This window comes from Sapajus apella, unplaced genomic scaffold (assembly GCF_009761245.1).
Source record: "Sapajus apella isolate SASKATOON/1434 unplaced genomic scaffold, GSC_monkey_1.0 scaffold3, whole genome shotgun sequence".
NCBI lineage: Eukaryota > Metazoa > Chordata > Mammalia > Primates > Cebidae > Sapajus > Sapajus apella.
The window spans coordinates 67,337,052-67,364,316 of record NW_022436943.1 but is presented as its reverse complement, the minus strand read 5'-3'; the positions used below and the strand labels follow the sequence as shown (position 1 = coordinate 67,364,316).

At 41.8% G+C, this 27,265-nt stretch overlaps 3 protein-coding genes across 4 annotated transcripts in view; 1 reads left to right on the top strand and 2 right to left on the bottom strand.

Annotated features, from left to right (window-relative positions):
- LOC116535749 (zinc finger protein 252-like) overlaps nt 1-25,151 on the bottom strand; it is a 30,260-nt gene extending 5,109 nt beyond the window's left edge. Inside the window, exons 1-5 of one of the 2 annotated variants that reach the window (XM_032257100.1) lie at nt 25,005-25,151; nt 24,277-24,556; nt 22,025-22,148; nt 21,717-21,883; nt 20,537-20,650 (exon numbers count right to left, since the gene is read on the bottom strand). In XM_032257100.1, coding sequence (XP_032112991.1) covers nt 20,537-20,650; nt 21,717-21,840 — 238 coding nt within the window. In that variant the 5' untranslated portion in view covers nt 21,841-21,883; nt 22,025-22,148; nt 24,277-24,556; nt 25,005-25,151. The other variant, XM_032257108.1, reaches the window with a different exon arrangement.
- The window catches only part of LOC116535760 (zinc finger protein 16), an 88,804-nt gene extending 63,345 nt beyond the window's left edge, over nt 1-25,459 (bottom strand). Inside the window, exon 1 of the mRNA XM_032257136.1 lies at nt 25,392-25,459. The gene's annotated coding sequence lies outside the window, so the exon portion shown is untranslated. The remainder of the gene's footprint in view (nt 1-25,391) is intronic.
- LOC116535914 (putative uncharacterized protein ZNF252P-AS1) lies at nt 24,967-26,243 on the top strand. Its single transcript, XM_032257429.1, is given in 3 exon segments — nt 24,967-25,141; nt 25,144-25,296; nt 25,299-26,243. Coding segments are annotated over 3 exon segments (1,185 nt in total). The 3' UTR covers nt 26,156-26,243.
- Nucleotides 26,244-27,265: the final 1,022 nt, after the last annotated feature.

Below are 27,265 nucleotides of genomic sequence, written 5' to 3'. Positions count from 1 at the left end.
AAAAAAAAAAAAAAAAAAAAAAAAAACCAGAAAAAAGCAATCTACTCAGGCAACAGCTGGGGCAGCACAAGGCAAAAAGGTCAAGTATACACAACAGTCCCACATCACACATTTCCAATGAACAAAAGTATCAAAAAATTTTGTGAAAACTACAAAATTGAATTCTGAGACCCAAAGAAAGGAAGCTTATTTTTTAAAAAACATTTAAAAGCAACCAATGAAACAAACAAACAAAAACCACTAAGTCACATGGATCCAAAGACTGTGGGAAGGAAAACTGAGGTCAGAACAGTAAGAGGGCAGCCTCGTGTTAAGATACCATAAAATAACAATGGAATCTCCCTTTTGCAAATCGTTATCATTAGCTATAATGGGATGCTACTTGAGTCTGCACTGCTCTCAGACAGGGAGACTGAGCTAAAAGTACTAACTGGATGAGGTCTAAAATTGGGCTAATTATGGCTGGGCATGGTGGCTCATCCTTGTAATCCCAGCACTTTGGGAGGCCAAGATGGGAAGATCACCTGAGGTCAGGAGTTCAAGACCAGCATGGCCAACATGGCCAAACCACATCTCTACTAAAAATACAAATATTAGCTGGGCATGGTGGCGGGTGCTTCTAATCCCAGCTACTTGGGAGGCTGAGGCAGGAGAACAGCTTGAATCCAGGAGGTGGAGGCTGCAGTGAGTCAAGATTGTGCCTCTGTACTCTAGCCTGGGTGACAGAGTCTTCTCAAAAAATAAAATAAAATAAAATAAAATAATAAAATAAAATAGGACTAGGTAGTCTTAATAGAGTTCCATGAACTACTCACAGAACTACTACTACAGAGGGATTGATATTTCCATTCAGAGTATGAAAGGAAAAAGGCAAACTTCACAATTTACTCTAGAAACTTACAAACAGTATCCTAGAAGATAAACATCCTGAATTTGGGGAGAAAAATTTCTGGGGTATCTGAGGGGTTGTGTCCTCAAGGTCGTCTCTGGACTAAAGTCTAAAAGACAATTTTAATAGGTGTTATTTTGCCGGGCAGGAGACAAAATAAATGTGAACAAAATGAGAAACCACAAGACAAGGGAAGGGAAGAGAGGAGAGGGGCAAGGAACTAAAAATGAGAGCTGGGTGTGGTGGCACACATCTATAGCCCCAGCTACTTGAGAGACTGAGGCAAGAGGATGCTTGCAACCAGGAGTTAGAGGCCAGCCTGGGCAATATAGCAAGACCTCATCTCTAAATACAAAAACAAAACAAATCAGCCAGGCATGTAGGCTCAAAGCTGTAATACCAGCACTTTGGAAGGCTGAGGCAGGTGGATGGCCTATGGATGGCCTGAGTCCAAGAGTTCAAGACCAGCCATAGCAACATGTCTGGGGAGGTCTCAAAATCATGGTGGAAAGTGAAAGGCATGTCTTACATTTCAGCAAGCAAGAGAGAGAATGAGAATCAAGTGAAATGAGTTTCCCCTTATCAAACCATCAGATCTTGTGAGACTTATTCACTACCTTAAGAACAGTATGAGAGAAACTGTCCCCATGATTCAATTATCTCCCACCAGGTCCCTCCCACACCACATGGGAATTATGAGAGTACAATTCAAGATGAGATTTGGGTGGAGATACAGCCATACCATATCACCACATATTCAAGAAGCTCTAAGAATCTACAAAGAAAACCACACCTGGGTATAACACAGTCAAAACTATTGAATACTTGAGGAAAAAAAAATCAAAAAATAGCATGAGTTAAAAGACATATTATCTTCAAAGTAACAATAAGACTGAAGGCTGACTGTGATTTTAAAGGAGGAAAACAACAGACAAAAGGATGCTTTTTAATTCTGAAGAAAATAACTGCCATCCGAGAATTCTACATCCATCAAAAAATTATTCAAAAATAAAAGCTTGAAAATTCCACTTCCAGGATAACAGTACAAGGAATTCAGTGGATTCACTTCTTGTCAAACGAAGCGGGCAACAATTATTTAAAAAGAAAAAACAAACCCAACAACCATTTAAAGTCTCCAGAAATTGCCCTAAGGGAAAACAGCAAAGGAAAAATATTTATTCAAGAAACTCAACTAAAATTTGGTAAGAATAGAAGAGCAAAAAGGTTGTTTGTTTTGTTCTCTTCCTCTTCTCCTCCATCCTCTCTCTCACTTCCCTCTCTTCCCCAGACCAACCTCCTTCTTGGAAAGTTTGTGGCATATGAATCACAACCTGCTCTACCCCCTCCCTCACCCCCAGCTCAGTACAACAGATGGTCCACTCCAGTGATATGTGGCCAAGAAGGGGCTCCCTCTCCCCTCAGTTTCCAATGTAAGCTTACCATATCTCACCAGGCGGATAGGCCACCAGCCCTTTTCATCCCCTCCAACTCTAAGGGAAAGAGGTCAAATTCCAGTGAATGGGGCCAACAGGACAAGGGCTCCATTCCTCCATTCAGCCTCTTTCCAAGGACAGTGGCACAGCAGGCCAGGACTATTTAGGCCCTGACTGCTCTGGCCTGAGCTCACTCATAGGCAGAGGTTCCACAAGGTTCCATACATTGTTGCCCAAGGAAGTGCCCAAGGAAGTGTCTCATAAAGTTTGCCTAGGAGGAGAGGCAGTCCATAAGCAAATTCTGAAACTCTCCCTTAAAGCACTGACTTTATTTGAAACAGAGTGTAGGGGAGGTTCAAGTCTAGGGGAACTCTCAAAAATAGCTCTTTTAATTAACAAGAAACTAAACCACAGGTCAGCTGGTTTATCAGAGAGAACTAGGGAAAGAGACAGCTTCTGGAGTCAGAACTAACCTCAAAGACAGACTTTAAACAATATTTCTGCCCAAATTTAATTGGATCAGACTGCTGAGCAATTTATGACCTAGGACAGGAGTCCTCAACCCCCAGGCCATGGACTGGTATTGGTCTGTGGCCTGTTAGGAACTGGACTGCATAGCAGGAGGTGAGCATTGGGAGAGTGAGCATTACTTCCTGAGCTCTGCATCCTGTCAGATCAGCCTTTGCTCCTTTGGATCTCATAGGAGCAAAAAACCCTGCTGTGAATTGCACATGTAAGGGATCTTAGATTGTGTGTTCCTTCTGAAAACCTAATTATCTGATAATCTGAAGTTGAACAGATTCATCCCAGAATGATCCCTCCTCACCTAATCCATGGAAAAATTGTCTTCCATGAAATTGTTCCCTGGTGCCAAAAAGTTTGGGATCCACTGTCCTTAGGGCACTATCAAAAACACCAGAGCAATCTGCCTGTAATTAGAGGACCCTAATGGGAATGATATAATGCCATCTGAAGTAGATAACTTCACAGGCAGATCAGGAAAAGAGGCAGAGAGTTGTGCCAAAAATGTTATCATTGCAAGATGACAGTGAGTATGCTCGAGGCTCCATAATGTGAAGGAAATATATGTCACTGAAATAGTCTAAGTTATAAAACAAATAAACTAGCAAACAACAAAAGCAAGCTCTAGAGAAGGGGGAGGGGAACCAGTAACCAGAATTCCTACAATATATGACCAAAATGTCCCAGTTTAAAAAAAAAAAAAAAGTAGAAGACATGCAAATAAAACAATAAAATGTGACCCACAGGAAAAATGCATGAATACAAACTGCCTGTGAGAGAGACCAGAAGTCAGATTTAACAAAGCTCAAAGGAGCTGTGATAAATATGTTCAAAAAACTAAATGAACCACGATTAAAGAGGTAAAGGTAGGTATAAAGAGAATGTCTCACTGAATATACAATAACAATAATGACAAAATTTATTTAAAAAGCAACCAAATGGAAATCCTGGAGTTAACAAGTACAATAATCAAAATTAAAAATTAATTTGTGAGGCTCGACAATAGATTTGAATTGGCAGAACCATCAATAAACTTGAAGATAAACTGAGAGAAAAAAAATTTTTTTAAATGAATGGAGTCTTGGGCAAGTGTGGAATATCTTTAAACCCATCAATACACACACAATAGGAAAAGCAGGAGAGGAGACAGAGAATTGCAGAAGAAAATATTTGAATAACAGCCAATGGTCAAAGAACAGTGGAAGGAAAATATCTTGGACCCCCAAAATCACTAAGGAAAACTCAAGCTGGAAACTGCTTAGGGCAAACCTGCTTCCCATTCTATTCAAAATTCTCTCTCTGCTCACTGAGATAGATGCATATCTGACTACCTCCTTTGGAAAGGCTAATCAGAAACTCAAAAGAATGCAACTGTTTGTGTCTCACCTATCTGTGACCTGAAATCTCCCTCCCTACTTGAAGTCTTCCTTCCTTTGCTTCAAGTTGTCCCACCTTTCCAGACCAAACCAATGTACTTCTTACATATATTAATTGATGTCTCATGTCTAAATGTGTAAAACCAAGCTGTTCTCTGACCACCTTGGGCACATGATGTCAGGACCTTCTGAGGCTGTGTCACAGCACATCCTGAATCTTGGCAAAATAAACTTTCTAAATTAACTGAGACTTATTTCATATTTTCTGGGTTCACAGAACTAATCAAAAGAGAAGTTAGAAAATATCTCAAAATAAACAAAAATGGGAAGGCAACATACCAAAACTTATGGGATGAAGCAAAAGCAGTACTAAGAGATAATTTATAGCAATAAATTTGCCTCCATTTAAAAAGATCTAAAATAATCCCAATTTTATACTTCAAGGAACTAGAGGTCAACAAACTGACCCCAAAGTGAGAAGGAAAAAAAAATAACTGACATTAGAGTAGAAAGAAGCAAAATCTATAGAAAGCAACAGAATAGGAAAACAACAGAAAAAACAACAAAACAGTTGGCTTTTTGAAAATAACAAAATGGATAAGCCTTTTACTAGATTAAAAGAGAAAACTCAAAATCAGATATGAAAAAGATATTACAACTGATGCCAGAGAAATTAAAAGATTAGAAGCTACAACTATGAACAATTATATGACAATGGATTGAACAATATAGAAGAAATGGATAAAATCTCAGAAATATACAACCTACTAAGACTGACTCATGAATAAATAGAAAGTCTGAGTAGACTTATACCTAAAATAAGGAGACTGAAATAATCAAAAACCTCCCAATAAAACAAGGCCCAGGCCAGGCATGGTGGTATATGCCTACAGTTCCAGCTATGTGGGAGGCTGAGGCAGGAAGACTGCTTGAATTCAGGAGTTTGAGGCTTCAATGAGCTATGATCTCACCACTGCACTCTAGCTTGGACAACAGTGAGACTCTCTCTAAAACAACAAACAACAAACAAAAATCATATGCTGAATCACAAGGTGATGATATTGGGAGGTGGGGCTATTGGGAGGTGATTATGCAGGCAGGTTCCTCATAATTGGGACTAGTGCCCTCATAAAAGAGACCTCAGAGGCTTTTGCCCTCTGCCAAGTGAGGACATAGCAAGAGGTTGGCAGTATGCAATTCAGAAGGGGCCTTCATTAGAACTTGATCATGCTTGCATCATAATCTTGGACTTCCAGGATCAAGAACTGTGAGATGTAAAGATATTTATTGAGCAGAGGAGGTCAAGGGTGCAGCGAGCCATGACAGCACTACTGTACTCTTGCTTGGACAATACAGCAAGACCCCATTTTTTTTAAGTGGGCCAAGTTTTTTCTCCAAGAAGACACACAAATAGTCAACAGGTATTAATATATGAAAAGATGCTCAACATCATCAGGAAAATGCAAATGAAAACCACAATGAGATATCACTACACACATCAGAATGGCTATTTTTTTTTTAAACGTGAAAAATAACAAGTGTTGCTGATGATGTGATGATAGAAATGTAAAATGACACAGCCATGGAAAACAATGTAGGTTTCTTTAAAAATTAAAAAAATAGAACAATCATATTACTCAGCAATCCCTCTTTTGGATAATTATACAGAAGAACTGACACCAGAATCCTGAAGATCTGTTTGCATTCCCATGTTCATTGCAGCATTATTCACAATAGCCAAGAGGTGGAAACAACGTAGATGTCCATCAACAGATGGATGTATAAAGAAAATCTGGCATATCAATATAATGAAATATTCAGCCAGAAAATATTGTAGAAGAAAATCCTGTCATATGCTAATACATAAATGAACCCAGAGGATATTATGCTAAGTGAAATAAGACAGTCATAGAAGAACAAATATTGCATAGTTTCACTTACATGAGGTATCTAAAATAGTCAAACTCATAGAAACAGAAAGTACAATGGTGGTTGCCAGGGGTTGGTGAGAGGGAAAAATTGGGAGTTACTATTCAGTAGGTACTGGGTTTCAGTCATGCAAGGTTTTGAGAAAGTTCTAGAGATCTGCTGTACAGCATTTTGCTATTGTATTGTGCACTTGAAAATGTTTAAGAAGGTAGACTAATCCTCATGTTATATATTTTTGCCACAATTTAAAAAATACTTGAATAATGGCTGAAAACTTCTGATATTTGCTGAAAAACATTAAACTGCACATCCAAGAGGTCCAAAAAATTCCAGGTAGGATAAACACAAAGATACCAACACCCAGAAACATCATGGCAAAAATGTCAAATGTCAATGACAAGGAGAAAATATTGAAAGCAAGAGAAAAACAATTTATGTACAAGGGAACCCAAATATGATAAACAGCAGACTTCTCATCAGAACTAATGAAGGTCAGAAGACAATGGATGACATATACAAAGTACTAAAAGAAAAAGACTCTCAACTTAGAATTTTCTAAACTGGCTGGGTGCAGCGGCTCACACCTGTAATCCCAGCACTTTGAGAGGCCAAAGTGGGTGAATCACCTGAGCAGGACTTCGAGACCAGCCTGGCCAACATGGTAAAACCCCATCTCTACTAAAAATATTAAAAAAAAAAAAAAATTGGGTGTGGTGGCATGCACCTGTAATCCCAGCTACTCAGGAGGCTGAGGCAGGAGAATCACTTAAATCCAGCTGCAGTGAGTCAAGATTGCACTGCTGTACTCCAGCCTGGGCAACAGAGTGAGACTATCTCCCCAAAAAAAAAAAAAAAAAATTCTGCCCAGCAAATTATCTTTCAAAAGTGAAAATGAAAGAAAGGCATCACCAGATAAATAAAAGCAGAGAATTTATTGCTAGCACATCCATCCTACAAAAAATACCAAAGAAAATTCTTCAGGTTGAAAGCAAGTAAACCCAGATAGAAATGAGAACCCACCCAAAACACAAAGAACAAAGATAAAGTTAATTCTGTAATTATACAAGACAGTATAAATGTATGTTTTTAATCTCTTAACTAATTCAAAAAGCAATTGTAGAAATCGACTTTATATAATTATATTGTTTAGGCTTTAAGATATAAAATTTATTATATATGACAACAGCACAAAGGAGGCGGATGAGAGCAGAGCTGTACTGGACAAAGGAAATGACAGCAGATATTTCCTGAATGTACAGGAATATATGAAGAAAACTATAAATGGTAAATAAGAAAGTAAATATACAGGAATATATGAAGAAAACCATAAATGGTAAATAAGAAAGTAACCATTAAAAACTTTACCAACATATACTTGCTCTTATTTCTTTTCTGTTTCCACAATTGACATAAAATTATATAAAGTAAAAATTATAAAAATGTATTAAAGGGTTTATAACAAACAGATATAATTGTATAACAGTACACAAAGGAGGAATAATAAATAGAGCTATACGTGAGTAACAATTCTATATCTCACAAGGTTTTGTTAGTATAAATCAAAAGTAAATTCTGATAAAATATATATGGTAAGCTGTGAGTAGAAAAGCTCCTTTTTAAAGTTTTCTTGCTTGTTAAAGAATAAGTGTGCCAATAACTTTGTTAAGCCCTATCCTATGTAGCTCTTAGGCATGCCATGCTTACAGGCACATAGTACATTCTATGTCCTTGTACTTTAACCAAGATATCTGTGCTGGACGTGCTCACAGGCATGTCCCAGCTCTCCATTGCTTTTACCTGTTTAGAAAAGTATTAAGTTATTAGCCAATTGGGTTTAGTTTAAATTGTGAGGTCTAGTTCCAGCCAACGAAGATCAGACACAGCAATAAGGATGATCCCAAACGCATAAAGGATAAATTTGTGTGTTTTCGTTTGTTCATTGTACTCCTGTGGCAAAATGGCTAATGAGAGTACCCTTCCTGCGGTCCAGGAAGTAAAAATTGTGTTGCTGAAAGATCCTCTGTCTCAGTGCTAATTTTTCTTTGTGGCTCCAAGCATCTATTTCCACCATAAGCTCTAGAGTACCCACTAAAAAAATAACTTTCAAAAAGTGAAAATACCAGTAAAGTAATTTAAAATGTTTGTTGTTGTTGTTGTTTACTTTTTAAAATGTTATAATAGAAAAATTGTACTTAATGCAGCTGGGCATAGGGGTTTACATCTATAATCCCAGTCACTTGGGAGGCTGAGGCAGGAGCATCACCTGAGGCCAGGAATTTGAGACTAGCCTGGGCAACATAGCAAGACCCTGTTTCTAAACATAAAATTGAAAACAAAACAAAAAAAAAACACACACACACTTAGCCAGGCACAGCGCCACACACTTGTATTGCCAGCTACTTGGGAGGCTGAAGAGGGAGGATCCCTTCAGCCAGGTGTTCAAAGCTACAGAGAGCCATGATCAGGCCACTGCACTTCAGCCTGGGAAATAGAGCAAGACCTGACTCTAAAAATAAAAATAAAATAAAATCTGCTCAATGCCAAAGAAAAAAATTAAGGAGGAATGGTAGAACAGAAAAGACATGAGATATACAAAATACAAAGAACAAAATGGCAGATATGAACCCAACTACACAAAAATAACAATAAACGTGACAATTCAAAGAAAAGGCAGAAAGAAAAAAAAAGAAACAAGAAAATAAGGCAGAAAGAATCACAGTGAATTAAAAAACAATATCCAACTATATGCTGTCTATAGGAAATACACTTTAGATTCACAGACTGGAAGTAAAAGAATGGAAAAAGATACACAGATGCTCCTCAACTTACAATGGGGTTATGTCCTGAAAAACCCATTGTAAGTCGAACATATCGTAAGTTGATTTGGTTTGGATCTGTCCCCACCCAAATCTCATGCTGAAATGCAATCTCCAATGCTGGTGGTGGAGCCTGGTAGGAAGTAATTTCATCATGGGGCAGTTTCTCATGAATGGCTCAGCATCATCCCCCTGGTGCTATTCTTGTGATAGAATTTTTGTGATATCTGGTTGTTTAAAAGTATGTGGGACCTCCTCCCTGTATCTCTTCCTCCTGCTCCAGCCATGTAAGATGTGCCTGCTTCCCCTTCACTTTCCACTATGATTGTAAGTTTCCTGAGGCCTCCCTAGAAGCAGAAGCCAGTATGCTCCCTGTACAGCCTGCAGAACTGTGAGCCAATTAACCTCTTTCCTTTACAAATTAGCCAGTACTTATTTATAGTAGTGTGAAAATGGACTAATAAGTCAAAATGCACTTAGTATACCTAACCTATCAAACATCATAGCTTAGCCTAGGCTACCTTAAACATGCTGAGAACATTTACATTAGCCTACAGTTGGGCAAAATAATCTAATACAAAGCCAATTTTATAGTAAAATGTTAAATATCTCATGCACCATTGTGAAGTTGAAAAATCATAAATAAGATACTCTCTGTGTCACGCAAATAGCAACCATAAGAAAGCTGGAGTGGTTATGCTAATAACGACAAAATAGACTTTAAAACATAACACGCTACCAGAGATAAAGAGGGACACTTTATAACAATATAAGGGTCAATTCATAAGTTACAACAATTGTAAACATATAAACAGCTAACAACAGAGCTTCAAAGTATGTGCAATGAAAGGTTGAAAGAATTGGGGGGAAATATACAGTTCAACAACAGTTCTCAGAGACTTCAAACCCCACTTTCTTTTCCTTTTTTTTTTTTTTTTTTTTTTTTGAGACGGAGTTTCACTGTTGTTGCCCAGACTGGAGTGCAATGGCACACTCTCGGCTCACCACAACCTCCGCCTCCTGGGTTCAAGCAATTCTCCGGCCTCAGCCTCCCGAGTAGCTGGGACTACAGGCACGCACCATCATGCCCAGCTAATTTTTGTATTTTTAGTAGAGACGAGGTTTCACCTTGTTGACCAGGATGGTCTCAATCTCTTGACCTTGTGATCCACCCGCCTCGGTCTCCCAAAGTGCTGGGATTACAGGCTTGAGCCACCGCACTCGGCTCAAACCCCAATTTCAATGCGGATAGAACATCTAACCCAAAGATCAACAAGGAAATACAGTTGGCCCTCTGTATCTAGGTGATATGGTTTGGCTGTGTGTCCCGAACCCAAATCTAATCTCAAATTGTACTCACAACATGTTGAGGGAGGAAGATGCTCAAGTCAAGTCTGGTGGGAGATGACTGGATCATATGGGTGGTTCCCCCATGCTGTCCTAGTGATAGTGAGTTCTCACAAGATCTGATGGCGTAAAAGTGCTTGAAAAGTCCACCCTCCCTGCCCACTGCTGCTGCCATGTAAGACATGCCTTGATTCCCCTTCACTTTCTTCCATGATTGTAAGTTTCCTGAGGCCTCGCCACCTATGTGGAACTGTAAGTCAATTAAATCTCTTTCCATTATAAACTACCCAGTCTCAAGTAGTTCTTTACAGCAGTGTAAAAACAGACATTCTGTATGTATGGATTCAAGTGACCAGAGATTTTTTTTAATTTGGAAATTAAACAAAAAGCATGGTTGCATCTGTACTGAGCATATACAGATTTGTCATTATTCCCTAGATCATACAGTATAACAGCTATTTACATAGCAATTATATTATATTAAAGTATATAGGAGGATATACATAGATTATATGAAAATATTATACCATTTTATATAAAGGACTTGAGCATCTGTGGAGTTTGGTATTTGCAGGGGTTCTTGGAACCAATCCCCCATGGATACTGAGGGACAAAAGTATAAGATTTAGAACACTATATACAAACAAGACTTAACAAACATATAGTTGTTAGAGAATACTCCACCCAACAACCACTGAATATACATTTTTCTCAAGCACATGTGGAATATTTTCCAGGATAAATCATAGGCTAGGCCATAAAACAAGCCTGATAAGTTTTAACAGACTGAAACTGTACAAGTTTTCTTGTCATTATGCTCTCCAAACACAATGGAATGAAACTGAAACTAGTAACAAGAAGTAATTTGCTAAACTCACAAATATGTGAAAATTAAGCAACAAAGTACTAAATAACCAATGGGACAAACACAAAATAGCAAGCAAAATTAGAAAATACTTTGAGATGAATGAAAAGGAAGATACAATGTATCAAAACTTGTGGGATGCAGCTAAATCAGTGCTTAGAGGGAAATTTGTAGCTGTTAATGCCTACATTTTTTTAAGTTTTTTTTTTTTTTTTTTTTTTTTAGAATTTTTTTTGAAATTTTACTTTAAGTTCTGGGATACATGTACAGAATGTGCAGGTTTGTTACATAGGTATACATGTGCCATGGTGGTCTGCTGCACCTATCAACCTGTCAGCTAGGTTTTAAGCCCACATGCATTAGGTATTTGTTCTAATGCTCACCCTCCCCTTCCCCCCTACCCACTGACTGGCCCCAGTGTGTGATGTTCCCCTCCCTGTGTCCATGTGTTCTCACTGTTCAACTCCAACTTATGAGTGAGAATATGCAGTTTTTGGTTTTCTGTTTCTGTGTTAGTTTGCTGAGAATGATGGCTTCCGGCTTCATCCATGTTCCTGCAAAGGACATGAACTCATCCTATTTTATGGCTGCATAGTACTCCATGGTGTATGTGTGCCACAATTTCTTTATCCAGTCTATCATTGATGGGCATTTGGATTGGTTCCAAGTCCTGGCTATTGTAAATAGTGCTGCAAGAAACATACGTGTGCATGTGTCTTTATAACAGAATTATTTACATTCTTTGGGGGTATATACCCAGGAGTGGGATTGCTGGGTCAAATGGTATTTCTGGTTCTGGATCCTTGAGAAATCACAACACTGTATTCCACAATGGTTGAACTAATTTACACTCCCACCAACAGTGTAAAAGCATTCCTATTTCTCCACAGCCTCACCAGCATCTGTTGCTTCCTGACTTTTTAATGATCGCCATTCTCACTGGGATGAGATGGTATCTCATTGTGGTTTTGATTTGCATTTCCCTAATGACCAGTGATAATGAGCTTTTTTTCATATGTTTGTTGGCCACATAAATGTCTTCTTTTGGTAAATGTCTGTTCATATCTTTTGCCCACTTTTTGATGGTGTTGTGTTCTTTTCTTGTAAATTTGTTTAAGTTCCTTGTAGATTCTGGATATTAGACCTTTGTCAAGTGGGTAGATTGCAAAAATGTTCTCCCATCCTGTAAGTTGCCTATTCACTCTGATGATAGTTTCTGGTGCTGTACAGAGCTCATTAATTAGATCTCATTTGTCAATTTTGGCTTTTATTGCAATTGCTTTCGGTGTTTGAGTCATGAAGTCTTTGGCCACGCCTATGTCCTGAATGGTATGCCTAGGTTTTCTTCTAGGGTTTTTATGGTTTGGGGTTTTACATTTAACTCTTTAATCCATCTTAATTTTTCTATGAGGTGTAAGGAAGAGGTCTAGTTTCTGTTTTCTGCATATAGCTAGCCAGTTTTCCCAGCACCATTTAATAAATAGGGAATCCTTTACCCATTGCTTGTTTTTGTCAGGTCTGTCAAAGATCAGATGGTTGTAGATGTGTGGTATTATTTCTGAGGTCTCTGCTCTGTTCCACTGGTAATATATATTTATCTGTTTTGGTACCAGTACCATGCTGTTTTGGTTACTGTAACCTTGTAGTATAGCTTGAAGTCAGGTAGCATGATGCCTCCAGCTTTGTCCTTTTTGCTAAGGATTGTCCTGGTTATACAGGTTCTTTTTTGGTTCCTATGAAATTTAAAGTAGCTTTTTTCTAATTCTGCAAAGAAAGTCAATGGAAGCTTGATGGAAATAGCGCTGAATCTATAAGTTACTCTGGGCAGTATGGCCACTTTCACAATATTGAGTCTTCCTATCCATGAGCATAGAATTTTTTTCCATTTGTTTGTGTCTCCCTAATTTCCTTGAGCAATGGTTTGTAGTTCTCTTTGAAGAGGTCCTTCATGTCCTTTGTAAGTTGTATTCCTAGGAATTTTATTCTCTTTGTAGCAATTGTGAATGGGAGTTCATTCATGATTTGACTCTCTTCTTGTCTACTTTTGGTGTATAGGAATGCTTGTGATTTTTGCACATTGATTTTGTATCCTGAGACATTGCTGAAGTTGCTTATGAGCTTGAGTTTTAGGACTGAGACAACGGGGTTTTATAAATATACAATCATGTAATCTGCAAACAGATACAATTTGACTTCCTCTATTCCTATCTGAATACTCTTTCTCTTGCCTGACTGCCCTGGCCAGAACTTCCAATACTATGTTGAATACTTCCTTGTATTGGCCGGTTTTCAAAGGGAATGTTTCCAGCTTTTGCCTATTCAGTATGATATTGACTATGGGTTTGTCATATACAGCTCTTATTATTTTGAGATATGTTCCATGAATATCTAGTTTATTGAGAATTTTTAACATGAAAGGATGTTGAATTTTACCAAAGGCCTTTTCTGCATCTACTGAAATAATCATGTGGGTTTTTGTCATAGGTTCTGTTTATGTTACAGATTACTTTTATTGATTTGTATATGTTGAACCAGCCTTGCACCCCAGGGATGATGCGGACTTGATCATGTCAAACAAGCTTTTTGACATGCTGCTGGATACAGTTTGTCAGCATTTTATTGAGGATTTTCACATTGATGTTCATCAGGGTTACTGGCCAGAAATTTTCTTTTTTTGTTGTGTCTCTTGCCAGGTTTTGGTATCAGGATAATGTTGGCCTCACAAAATGAATTAGGGAGGAGTCTTTCTTTTTCTATTGTTTGGAATAGTTTCAGAAGAAACTGGTACCAGCTCCTCTTTATACCTCTAGTAGAATTCAGCTGTGAATCCGTCTGGTCCTGGGCTTTTTTTTTTTTTTTTTTGGTTATAGACTATTAATTACTGCCTCAATTTCAGATTCAACTTTTTCCTGGTTTAGTATTGGGAGGGAGTATGTGTCCAGGAATTTATCCATTTCTTCTAGATTTTCTAATTTGTGTAGAGGTATTTATAATATTCTCTGATCTTAGGTTTTATTTCTGTGGAATCAGTAGTAGTATCTCCTTTATCGTGTGTGTGTGTGTGTGTGTGTGTGTGTGTGTGTGTGTGTGTGTGTATTTGATTCTTCTCTCTTTTCTTCTTTATTCATCTAGCTAGCAGCCTATTTTGTTAATTTTTTTCAAAAAACCAACTTCTGGATTCATTGATTTTTTTGAAGGGTTTTCCATGTCTCTGTCTCCTTCAGTTTTGCTCTTAGTTATTTCTTGTCTTCTGCTAGCTTTTGAATTTGTTTGTTCCTACCTCTCAAGTTCTTTTAATTGTGATTTTAGGGTACTGATTTCAGATATTTCCAGCTTTCTAACATGGACATTTAGTGCTATAAATTTCCCTCTTAACACTGTTTTAGCTGTGTTCCAGAGATTCTGATACATCGTCTCTTTGTTCTCATTGGTTTCAAAGAACTTATTTCATCCTTAATTTCGTTATTTACCCAGCAGTCATTCAGGAGCAGGTTATTCAACTTCCATGTAGTTGTGCAGTTTTGAGTGAGTTTCTTAACCCTGAGCTCTAATTTGATTGCACTTTTGTCTGAAAGGCTGTTATGATATCCATTCTTTTGCATTTGATAAGGAGTGTTTTACTTCCAATTATATGGTCATTTTTAGAATAAGTGCTATATGGTACTGAGAAGAATGAGAAGAATTCAAGTCCTGAATATCCTTTAATTTTAAAGGATGCTAATTTTCTGTTTTTGCACTGGTTTTTCCTCATCTTTGTGGATTTATCTACCTTTGATGTTTTAGGCTGATGATCTTTGGGTGGGGTTTTTGTGGGGAGTTATTTTTTGTCAATGTTGTTATTGTTGCTTTCTGTTTGTTTTTCTTCTGTCAGGCCCCTCTTCTGCAGGTCTGCTGCAGTTTGATGGAGGTCCACTCCAGACCCTGTTCGCCTGGGTATTACCAGTGGAGGCTGCAGAACAGCTAAGACTGCTGCCTGCTCCCTCTTCTGGAAGCTTCATCCCAGAGGGGCACTGGCCTGATGCCATCCGGAGCTCTCCTGTATGAGGTGTCTGTCAATCCCTTTTAAGAAGTCTCTCCCAGTCAGGAGGCATGGGGGTCAGGGACCCACTTGGGGAGGCAGTCTGTCCCTTAGCAGAGCTGATGTGCTGTGCTGGGAGAATCCTCGTCAGGATCAGCTGCTCTCTTCAGAGCCAGGCGGGAAAGATTAAGTCCACTGAAGCTGCACCCACAGCTGCCCCTTCCCTCAGGTGGTCTGTCCCAGAAAGATCAGGGCGTTATCTGTAAGCCCCTTACTGGGGCTGCTGCATTTCCTTCAGAGATGCCCTGCATAGTGAGAAGGAATCTAAAGAAGCAGTTTGGCCTCAGCCACTTTGCTGCACTGTGGTGTTCCGCCCAGTCCAAACTTCCTGGTCTCCTTAGCACTGTCAGGGGAAAACTGCCTACTAAAGCCTCAGTAATGTCAGATGTCCCTTCCCCCTCCAAGCTTGATCATCCCAGGTCGACTCCACACTGCTGTGCTGGCAGTGAGAATGGCTCTTAGCTTGCTGGGCTCCATGGGACTGGGACTTGCTGAGTGAGACCACTTGGCTCCCCGGCTTCAGCCCCCTTTCCAAGGGTGTGAATGGTCCTGTCTCACTGGGATTCCAGGTGCCACTGAGGTACAAAAAAAAACTCCTGCAGCTAGCTTGGTGCCTGCCCAAGCAGCTGCCCAGTTTTGTGCCTGAAACCCAGAACCCTGGTGGTGTAAGCTCATAAGGGAATCTCCTGATCTGCAGATTGCAAAAACTGTGGAAAAAGCATAGTACCCAGGCTGGGTAGCACAGTAGCACAGTGTGCACAGTAGCACAGTTCCCTTGGCTGGGGAGGGAAGTCCCCCGGCTCCTTGCACTTCCTGGGTGAAGCAATGCTCTACCCTGCTTCTGCTCACTCTCCGTGGGTTGCACCCACTGCCTAACCAGTCCCAATGAGATAAACTGGGTATCTCAGGTGGAGATACGGAAATCACCCATCTTCTGCGTTGGTCTCACTGAGAGCTGCAGACCGGAGCTCTCTGCACTCAGCCATCAGGGACCCTCCCTCAATGCCTACATTTTTTTAGAAAGGGAACAAATCAACAACCTAACTTTCTACCTTAAGACACTGGAGAAAACAAAACAAAAAAAAAAACAAAACTAAACCCAAATCAAGCAGAAAGTAGAAAATAAAACATATAATAGAAATTAAAGAACTAGAGAATAAAAAAAGGCTTAAAAGCAATTCTTCACAAAATCTTCCAAAAAAACAAGCAAGAACACTTCCCAATTTATTCAATGAAAACAGTATTACCCTGATACCAAAAACAGACAAAACAACAGATCAGCATCTCTGATGAATACAGACACAAAATTCCCCAACAAAGTACTAGCAAATCAAATAGCACTATATATAAAAAAAATTATACACCATTACTGAGTGGAATTTATCCCAGAAATGCAAGGTTTGTTTAGCGTCCAAAAATCAATTAATACACCGTATCCATAGAATAAAGGAGAAAAAATCAGAAAGGAAAATAAAGACATTTTCAGACCAACAAAAGCTCAGAGAATAATGCCAAATTAAGTACAAGAAATAATAAAGGTTAAGTTTTTCAAACTGAAAAGAATGATCTTAGATAGAAGTACAGAATTGCAGAAAGGAGTGAAAAACACTAGAAAGAGTAAATCTAAATGAATATTTATTGTCACAAACAGCAATAGAATAAACTCTCTAGTGAGGTTTCAAAGTAGGAAGCACAAAATAAGTGACAATAATAATGAAAGGCAGGAGAGGGACAAAAGGAATTGTAAGGATCTTACATTTTTCAAGAAGTGGTAAAAATATTAAGGTAGACCACAGTAAATCAAAGAGACATATTTAATCGTTAGAGTAATCATTTAAAAAAGAATGTACAACTAAAAAGCTAATGGAGAAGAAACAAAAATTACATATAAAGTTTGATTTATTCAAAAGAATATAAGAAGTATACAAAAAAAGAAGAAATAGATGAGACACACAGAAAATAGCAAGATGGCAGACTTAGTCTCAACTTTATCAATAATTGTGTTACATTTAAACAGACAAAGCACTCTGTGAAGAGTACCCAAATCCACCCTCACGTTCAATTATTTACTAGAAGGACTCACAGAACTCAGAAAAGCTCTTATACTCATAATTACATGATTTATTAGGACAAAAGGAAACAATTACAAATCAGCAAAGGAAAATGCCACACAGGGTCCAAGAGAGACCATGTGTGAACTTCCAGGTATCCTCTTCCAGTATGGCCACCTGGACAGACCTTAATTCTTCCAGCCACCATTTGTGACAACATATGCAAAGTGTTGATGACCAGGAAGTTCACCTGAGCTTTAGTATCCAGGGTTTTTATTAATGGTTAGTACATAGACTTGGGGCACTCAGGTACCCTGACAGCTCCCCTCAGGGGTCAATCTGATACACTGTGGCCCAGGGACCCAGGCAAACAGAAATAAGCATTCACTTTAAATCACATTGTTAGCATAAACCCAAGTCCCCAGGTATACTCAAACACTGTTATCAGGCAGAATGTTCCAACAGCTTAGCGAGTACCTCCAAGGAGCTGGTCAAGGAGCTAGTCCTAAAGACCTCTGGAATATGCAGGATGTGGGCAGTGCAGGCCTGCTAGTTAACCCTTTACTGTACACACACTAAAAAAAATGAATGTCAGACTGAATAAAATAATTCAATTTATGTGAAGTTTATAAAACATTTCATACTTAAGGACTCAGAAACATGAGGTAGAATAAAGCCATATTCAGACACAAAAGGGCTCAATGTTTGACCGTGTACTTCAGCAAAACAAGGAATAAATGAATAAATATATATCTAGATAGGGAATTCAATAGATGGTGATTCCAATGTAAGAGAGTAAGAATGGGAAGTGCCAGGAAGATAGCTATTCAGCAGCCCTGGTAAGCAACCAATCCTGGCCTTAATGCTGGACAAATGACTGCACCTGGGGGTCAAGGGCAAGAATAGTAACCATTCTTGACAACTCACAACATCTTAGGGAGGTACAAGATAAGTGGAAGGCAATGTTCACAGCAGCTTAATGTGTGTTAACCAAAAAACAAAAACAACTCAAATGTCTGTTAACAGAATATGAATAAACAAATTATAGTATATTCAAACAATAGATTATTCAGATATAAAAAGCAATGAATTATTGATATACAACATAAACATATCTCAAAACAATTATGTTGAGTATAAGAAGCCAGACCAAAAAAGAATACATGCCCAATGATTCCATTCACATAAAACTCTAGAAAATATAATTTATAGTGACAGAAAGCAAATCAGTAATTGCTTCAAGATAGAAGTGGGAAGGAGTGAGAAAGGTGGGAAGGAGTAAAAGATTACAAAGAAAGAGAAAACTTTTGGGGGTGATGGATATGTTTGCTCTAGAATGTGGCAATGGTTTCACATATGTATACATATGTCAGAAGATATAAAATCATATACTTTTTGTTAACATATTATATGTTAATTACACCTCAATAAAGTTATTTCTTTAAAGAAGATAGATAAAAATATGGGGCTGAGACCAATCTGCCAGGGACCCAACCCTGTTCTGTTCCTTGCCGGCTGTGTGAATTTAACCTCTCTGTGCCTCAATTTCCTGGGCACCAATTATGCAGAGATATTGGCAAATTTCATAAATTCATTGTGACAGCACAGTGCCAGGCCTGCATCAAGCACAAATGACCAACATTAGCTGTGTGGCAGCACGAAGCACCAGGACTCTGCTCTGCTTAGTGTTTACATGCCCAGGTCTCCCACTACACAGGAAGAAACCCTTTCTAATTCATCTGTTTCCCCAAGACCCAGAATCAGCCTGGGATGCTCTGAGTGAATAACAGCAGGAATGAGAAACTTGGAAGAGAACATCTCTCCAACCGGTATCTCCGAGCAGCAATAGCAGAGCTGGCCAGCAAGCCCTGTGGGATATTATAAAATATATACTTGGTCTTCATCCCCGTGTCCTGGCATACAACTCCTAAAATCCTTGTAACCTCCAAACTGCTGTCTTTTCATAGGCTTATGTTGACTGACAGTTTTAGGATGAAGCTGGTCACTGGAAAGACCAAGTCATGATTAGAGGGTTGGGATTCTCAGCCCCAACATCCCAAACTCAGAGAAGGGGACCAGAGCTGAAGATTAAGTTGATCACCATGACCAATGGTTTAATCAATCATACCAACATCATAAGGCCTCTATAGAAACCTAAGAGTACAGGGTTCAGAGAGCTGATAGCTAAGTGCATAGGTTTCTAGAGGGTGATGCACCCAGTGAGGGCATGAAAGCGCCACACCCCTTCCCCCATACCTCAGCCTACACATTTCTTTGTCTTTATCCTTTATAATAAATTAGTAAATGTTTTTTCTGAGACATGGTCTCACTCTGTCACCCAGGCTGGAGAGCAGTGGCGTGATCTTAGCTCATTGCAACCTCTGCCTCCTGTGTTCAAATGATTCTCATGCCTCATCCTTCCAAGTAGCTAGGACTACAGCTGCACACCACCATGCCTGGCTAATTTTTGTATTTTATAGTAGAGATGGGGTTTCACCATATTGGCCAGGCTGGTCTCAAACTCCTGACCTCAAGTGATCTGCCTACCTTGGCCTCCCAAAGTGCTGGGATTACAAGGATGAGCCACCACACCCAGCCTAAACTGGTAAATCTAAGTGTCTCTCTGAGTTTTGTGAGCTGCTCCGGGAAATTAACAGAACCCAAAGTGAGGGTCATGGGAACCCCAACTTGAATCCAGTTGGTCAGAAGTTTGGAAAGCCCGGACTTATAACTAGTGTCTTGAGGGGAGTCTCAGAGACTGAGCCCTCAGCCTCTGGAATTTGAGTCTATCTCCAAGAAGAGAGCACCAGAATTGAATTGAATTACAGCTGCTTAGTGCGTGGGAAAAACTCTCCATACATTTGGTCATGAAATCTTTGTTGATTGTTGTTGTGGTGTCAGAGAAGAGGAAAAATGTAGTTGGCGTTTTTCCCAAACAGCCTAAGGAGTGGGTGACATGGAAATGAAGGGACTGGGAGACAGCTGCCAGGGAAGGACACCTGAGCTCTTTTTTATGGCTGAAAGAACATTTTCTAGGGTAAATAAAACACAAACCTACTGATGGACAGATAACAGAGGCAAGTAACAGCAAGAAAAGAGGAAAATTTTGATAGAAAAAAACCGGAGGAAAGCAAAGGCCTGAGGATAACAAGAAATTTGTCTGGAGCTTGCAAAGAAGGGATTTGTGATTACTCACCTATCACAGAAGCAGAGAGTGGGGGCAGACTCACCTTCTCTCTTGTGCCTCCAGCTCCAGCTCCCCTGCATTCTCAGGGTGTGTGTGGTCCATGGTTCGTCCCCCTGCTCCAGCCTAGAGATGACATCAGGTTTGGAAGCTTGAAGTCCTGCTCAAGAGAAGGGAAACAAGACCTGAAAATTCATCCCAGGTAGAGGGCAAGATGTACCTGCATTCCAAGTCTGTGTGCTGGTTGTGACCCTCCCTGCTACCTGGTCTTTAACCGTGGAGAAAGACACAGGCCTCTGCCTGGGCTGAAAAAAGGTCAAAACCAGCTTTTCGGGGGGACGAGGGGCATAGACAGGACAGAGCTGGGGCCTGAACACATCATGGGAGAGGACTCACAGTAGGAGGTGTTGATGCCCAGCAGAAAGGCTAAAGGGAAGAGCACATTCCAGTGAAAGGAAAGCAGGGCTCTGAAACTGAACAGATCCAAATCCCAGATCTGCCACCAAAAGGCTGTGTAAACATAAGAAAGTGACAGCATTTGTTAGCCTCACATTCATTTATAAACTGTGTATCCTACCACCAACCTTCAAGATGCATAAAGATTAATTTAATTTATAATTAATTTACAAATTATAAATATATATAATTATAAATTATAATTAATTTACGTTATAATTTCTATTAACATTTAATGCATTTATCTTTATGCAAGAGGATAGAAATGTAGTAGGTGTACAGTGAATAATATTCTCCCTCCATAAATAAGGGAGAGTTGACTATCTCATGCCTGGAATTCCAAAACTTTGGGAGGCCAAGGTGGGAGGATTAGAGTTGAGATCAACCTGGGAAACATAGAGAGACTCTGTCTTTAAAAAATAAAATAAGACAGGCATGGTGGCCCACTACTGTCGTCCCAGGTACTTGAGAGGCTGAGGTGGGAGGATCTCTTCAACCACAGATGTCAAGGTTACAGTGAGCTATGATCCCGCCACTGCACTCCAGGATGGGCAACAGAGTGAGACACTGCTTATCAAAAACAAAAACAAATCAGGGAGAGTCCCAGTACCACATGGCCTCTTCTCTGTGCAGACCAGACCTGCATGGTACCAGGGTCAAGATGTCTGGTCTTTGGGCGCAGGGAATGAGGAGCCTTTGAGCCCCAAGCTTGAGCCTCAAGGTTGTTTGAGCAGGAAGCCCAGAAGCTGAGCCCCAGGGAGGGAACTTACCTAGTGACACTAGGTTCCCATAGGTCTCCAGCATCACATCCCTGTAGAGGCCCCTCTGAGCAGGGATCAGACAGTCCCACTCCTCCTGGGAGAGGAGCACGGCCACGTCCTCAAAGGAAACCATGATGTGGAATGACAAGATCTTGCCGCAGCCCTGAGGTCAGGATCTGGAGGGAGAAGGCATTAGGCTCAGGACTGGTAAAATCCCTCTGGGAACATGTACCTGTCTTCCTCACTAAAGTTAGCTCTTTAAGGCAGACACTATATTGGCTCATCTTGGTGTGCCCCAATCCTGACCTCTACTGTACCTGGTCCAGGGACAGGAAAACACAGTGAGAAGCATGTTTCAGGGACTTCAATTCAGTAACTGAGGACATTGGTGGAGACAGGGAGCTGTCTGCCCTCTGGGACTAGCCCCTCATAGAGAGACTCCTGTAGAGAAAACGCTGAGGTCACATGGAAGAGTCTCCATGAGTACCATTCACCTGGCGCCCACCAGGAAGGAGCTGTTTGACAGCTATCACTAGGTCTCTGAGCTTGTCCTGAGGTGGTGGGCAGAGCCACAGGGAGACGAGTGTGATGGAGCCTGAACAGCCTTCTGCTCCCCACAGCTGCTCTGAGACTTCTACGCCCAGACGTTCTGTGGTAGCAGAGACCCAATTGTGAGTTGCCTGAACACCCCAGGAAAGGTGGATGAACTAAGCAGCCAGTGGCCTCTGAGACCATATCCCCTCCCCACTTCCCTGCCATGCCTCTCGATGTCTCAAGAGAGGCCTTTCTGAGGCCCCTGGTATGACAGCATCCCGAGGCCACCATGCGAAAGCCAGGACGCTGGCAGTGGACTTGACCAGGAGAGACAATGGACTGCATTTCCCAGGTCCACATACAAGGTCCTGGGCAGAGAGCAAACAGCTGAGAACAGCAGACCAGGCTCTTGCGCTGAGGCAGTGAATGAACAGAGAAGTCGACACATATGTGTGACCCACAAACACAATGCCCAGGTGGTGTCAGGTGACAAGAGAGGATACAAAGAATGAATGAAGCAGCATGAAGGTAGCAACTGGTAGTAGAAGATATTTTACAGAGGGTGGCCAGGGAAAACACCTCTGATAAAGTAACAACAAATCAGAGATCTGGGTGGAATGAGGGCAGGCACCATGTGGATATCAGGGAGGGAACTCCCAGGCAGAGGAAGCCTAAGTGCAAAGGTTCTGAGGTGCAAGCACACCTGATGTGTTCAAGGAAGGGCAAGGAAGCCAGGGGGGCTGAAACAGTAGGGGAGGGTGAAAGGGGTGGATACCCTCTGGGGTGGGTACCTTGTATGCCATAGGGCTATGTATGGCTTTTATTCTGAATGGATGGGAAGTGCCTGGAAGGTCTGGGTACAGTGCTCCGGCCTCAGATGTGATCTCTACAGTTGCTACTTCAAGGGTGCTTTGAACAGACTATGGGGTGGGGGTGAGGAACAAAAACAGGAAACCAGTCAGAAGGTTCTAGCAACAATCCAGCTAGAGATGAATGTCTTGGACCAGACTGGTGGTGGCAGAAGTGACAAAAAGCAGTCAGATTATGGATACATTTCAAAGGTACAATCAATAAGATTTGCCTAGGAATTTCATGTAGGATGAGACACCAAGATTTTTGGCCTGAGCAACTGAAATGATAAAATTTCCATATGCTCAAAAGAGTAAGACTGCAGAAGTATTAAATATAAAAGCTGTCTTGTATATGTAATGTTTAAGATACCTATTACATTCATAAATGGAAAATTAGGGCATTTGGAAATACAAGTTGAAAATTCCGGAGAGAGGTTGGGCTGGCTGGGTACATACTGAAAACTGTCAGTACACTGCGGACATCTAAATCAGATCTGGTTTTATTTTAGAACTGACATATGTCACTCTCAGAAAAGCCTTCCCATTTGTCCTTTGCATAAACCTCCCCACAGCCCTCTGCAGATAAACAAATTCCTTAGTTTAGTTCAGGAGGAAATGTGCCCTTTTCCCTCAGCCCTGGTGACCACAAGGCCCAGTTCTCGTCACCAAGATGTTAAGGGAAGTTTGCCAAGAGGCATCTGAAAGGAAGTAAGGGGAAACACCCCTGTCTGGAGTGACCGCAAAGGAAAGCTAAGAGAACCTTGGAGACACATTCTAGAGCCCTGGCATTTCATAACAAACTCTGGAACAAACGCTGTCTGTCTCATCTTCATCATTTAAGCCTCTGTTGGCCAGATTTTCTGACTCGGCGCTGAACCTAAGCTTATTGATGTCTTCATAGTCTCCAGCTGAGGCACACCTTGGCCAGAGGCAGCCTTCCAGTCCTCAGACATGGATTGCTTTCGACTGGCCCCTGATGCTTATGCCCTTCGTGAATCACGAGTGTACCTTTATGTACTCTGCCTTCACTCCTAGACTCAGGTAGCACCGCTGTTAGGCACATGGGCTCTGGACTCGAATAAGACTGAGCTCTAACCTTGGATCCACCACTTAATAATGCAGAGGTGTCAGGTAAGTGACTTGAGTTTTTCCACAGACCGTAAAATAAAACTGACACTACTCACCTTAAGTGACTATTCTGAGAGTTAAATGAGAATATGTATAAAGTGCTCAACACAGTATTAGCAAACTGCAAACGATACTAAGTCTTAATTGTCTTAATCAGTAAGTCGGCATTTACCAAGTGCCTGCTCAATAACTGAGTGTTGGGCTTGTTCCAGCATCATCTCCTGCCTGTTCCCTCTCCTTCCCCCTCAACACAGGCTCCGTCACACCACAGCTCTCCCACAGCTCTACCCTTTCCCTTAATCCATTCTCGCTAAATGAAATGCACTTTTCTCTCTTCTGGAAAATAAAAAGCACAATTCAGCTCATCCTCTGACATTTCCAAACTCTCTTCCTCCGTGAGGCCCTTTTTATCCATCTGGCTTCCTTGCCTCAGTGTTGCTCGGGATGGTGGACCACAGCCCGCGGACCTGCACACTCCGCCGCCTCCGCGGGTGCCTCACGCCACCCTCGCCCTGCCCGCCCCTCGGTCAACACAAAGCGGGCGCTCAACACTCCGCGGCCGCCCTCGGCGCGTCCTCCCCGGGTCACTGAAGCCGCGGGGTGCGTCCTTCAGCCCCTGAGCCCCGGCACCGTCTCTGCCCGCACCAGGCGCCCTCTCCCGGGACTCACTCAGCTCCAACGCGCGAAGGGAAGGAGCAAAAACGCTAAATCCCGCGCCGCAAAAACCTAAACCCAATGGATCGGAAATGCCTAATCTGAACTTCCGCCCTGCCCCTCAGCTCACCAGTCAATCAAAGCACAGGTTTCATGAGTCCGCTCTAGGCGGCTCAGAGCACTCTGTGCCCCGGCAGTTCCGTTCTTTCCCGGTGCGTCCGTACAAGCCCTCCGGCGGAATCTGCGGGCAGGAGGACGCAGGCGCAGAGGGTCGCCGGCGGCGTGCAGTGGTGAAGGACGGACGGGACCCAACACCGAGCATCCCTGCGGACGCTCCTCGGCCGGGAGCTGTTTTCTGGACTCTGGGCCCGGCAGTTCCTGACCTAGGACGTCTCGCCACGCACTGTCCCCCTCTCTCGGGCGCCTTTCCCTCACCTCCAAGTAGTAACCAAGCTCAGAATACAGCTCGCGCCCACTGTGCACTTAGCACTTCTCACTTGCAGTCTTCTGACCTTACCTCCCTCTCGAGAAGGCTACTGCCATCGCTTAACTGAGGAAGCCAAGGTACAGGGCGGTTTCAGACCTGTTCCGGTGGAGATGGAATTCGAGAACAAACCGCTTGGTGCCAACATGCGCGTGCGGAACAGGCGGCGGGCGGTGGTGAAGCGGCGGGAGGGGAGAGGCCAGGTACCACGCGGGCCGGTGAGGAGCACGGGCCAGAAGGGAGGACTCACCAAAATCGAAAGGAAAGCAGCCGGTCTTCAGCGGGACAGTGGGAGCATTGAGACATCAGGGAATGAGGCGGGCGGGCAAATCAAGAGGTCAGGATTGAGGTGCGTCGCTCTGCTCCGGGCGTGCGGGCGTCGGCCGCGGTCTCTGCGCTGGGATGAGCCGGGCTCCCGGTGGAAGCGAGGGAACCCAGCCGCAGCAGCCATGGCCAGTACAATGGTAGCAGTTGGACTGACCATTGCAGCTGCAGGATTTGCAGGCCGTTATGTTTTGCAAGCCATGAAGCATATGGAGCCTCAAGTAAAGCAAGTTTTTCAAAGTCTACCAAAATCTGCCTTCAGTGGTGGCTATTACAGAGGTGGGTTTGAACCCAAAATGACAAAACGGGAAGCAGCATTAATACTAGGTGTAAGCCCTACTGCCAATAAAGGGAAAATAAGAGATGCTCAACGACGAATTATGCTTTTAAATCATCCTGACAAAGGAGCATCTCCTTATATAGCAGCCAAAATCAATGAAGCTAAAGATCTACTAGGTCAAGCTAAAAAATGAAGTAAATGTATCATGAATTTTAAGTACATATTACTTTATGTATATGAGTACTAACTTTTTATAATAAAATGCCTCAGAGTTACAGTTTAAAAAAAAAAAAAAAAAGAGGTCAGGATTTCAAGACCATCCTGGCTAATACGATGAAACCCCGTCTCTATTAAAAATATAAAAAATCATCTGGGCGTGGTGATGCTCCTGTAGTCCCAGCTACTCGGGAGCCTGAGGTAGGAGAATCACTTGAACCAGAAGGCAGAGGTTGCACTGAGCAGAGATCACGCCATTGCACTCCAGCCTGGGCGACAGAGCGAAATGTGAGACTCCGTTAGAAAAAAAAAAAAAAAAGGGCCGGGCGCGATGGCTCACGCCTGTAATCCCAGCACTTTGGGAGGCCAAGGCGGGTGGATCACGAGGTCAAGAGATCGAGACCATCCTGGTCAACACGGTGAAACCCCGTCTCTACTAAAACTACAAAAAATTAGCTGGGCATGGTGGTGCGTGCCTGTAATCCCAGCTACTCAGGAGGCTGAGGCAGGAGAATTGCCTGAACCTAGGAGGCAGAGGTTGCAGTGAGCCGAGATCGCGCCATTGCACTCCAGCCTGGGTAACAAGAGTGAAACTCTGTCTCAAAAAAAAAAAAAAAAAAAAATGTCAGAGAATGAGCAGTTGTGGGGAGAGCCATAGGGTATCTTATTTTTTAGAGACAGGGTTTTGCTCTGTCTCCCAGGCTGCAACCTTGACCTCCCAGGCTCAAGCGATCCTCCTGCCTCAGCCTCCAGGAGTAGCCGGGACTACAGGCAATGCGCCACCACATTGTACCTTTTTTACTTTAATTTTTTTTTGGGGGGGGTGAGGGCAGGACAGGGTCTCGCTCCGTCTCCCAAGATGGAGTGCAATGGTGCAATTACAGTCCAACTCCCAGGCTCAAGCGATCCTCCCACCTCAACCACCAGAATAGCTGGGACCACAGGTGCCCGCCACCATGCCTGGCTGTTTTTTTTTTTTTTTTTTTTTTTGGTAGAGATGGTTTTTGCCACGTTGCCCAGGCTGGTCTTGAACTCTTGAGCTCAAGTGATCCACCTGCCTCAGCCTCCAAAGTGCTGGGATTACAGG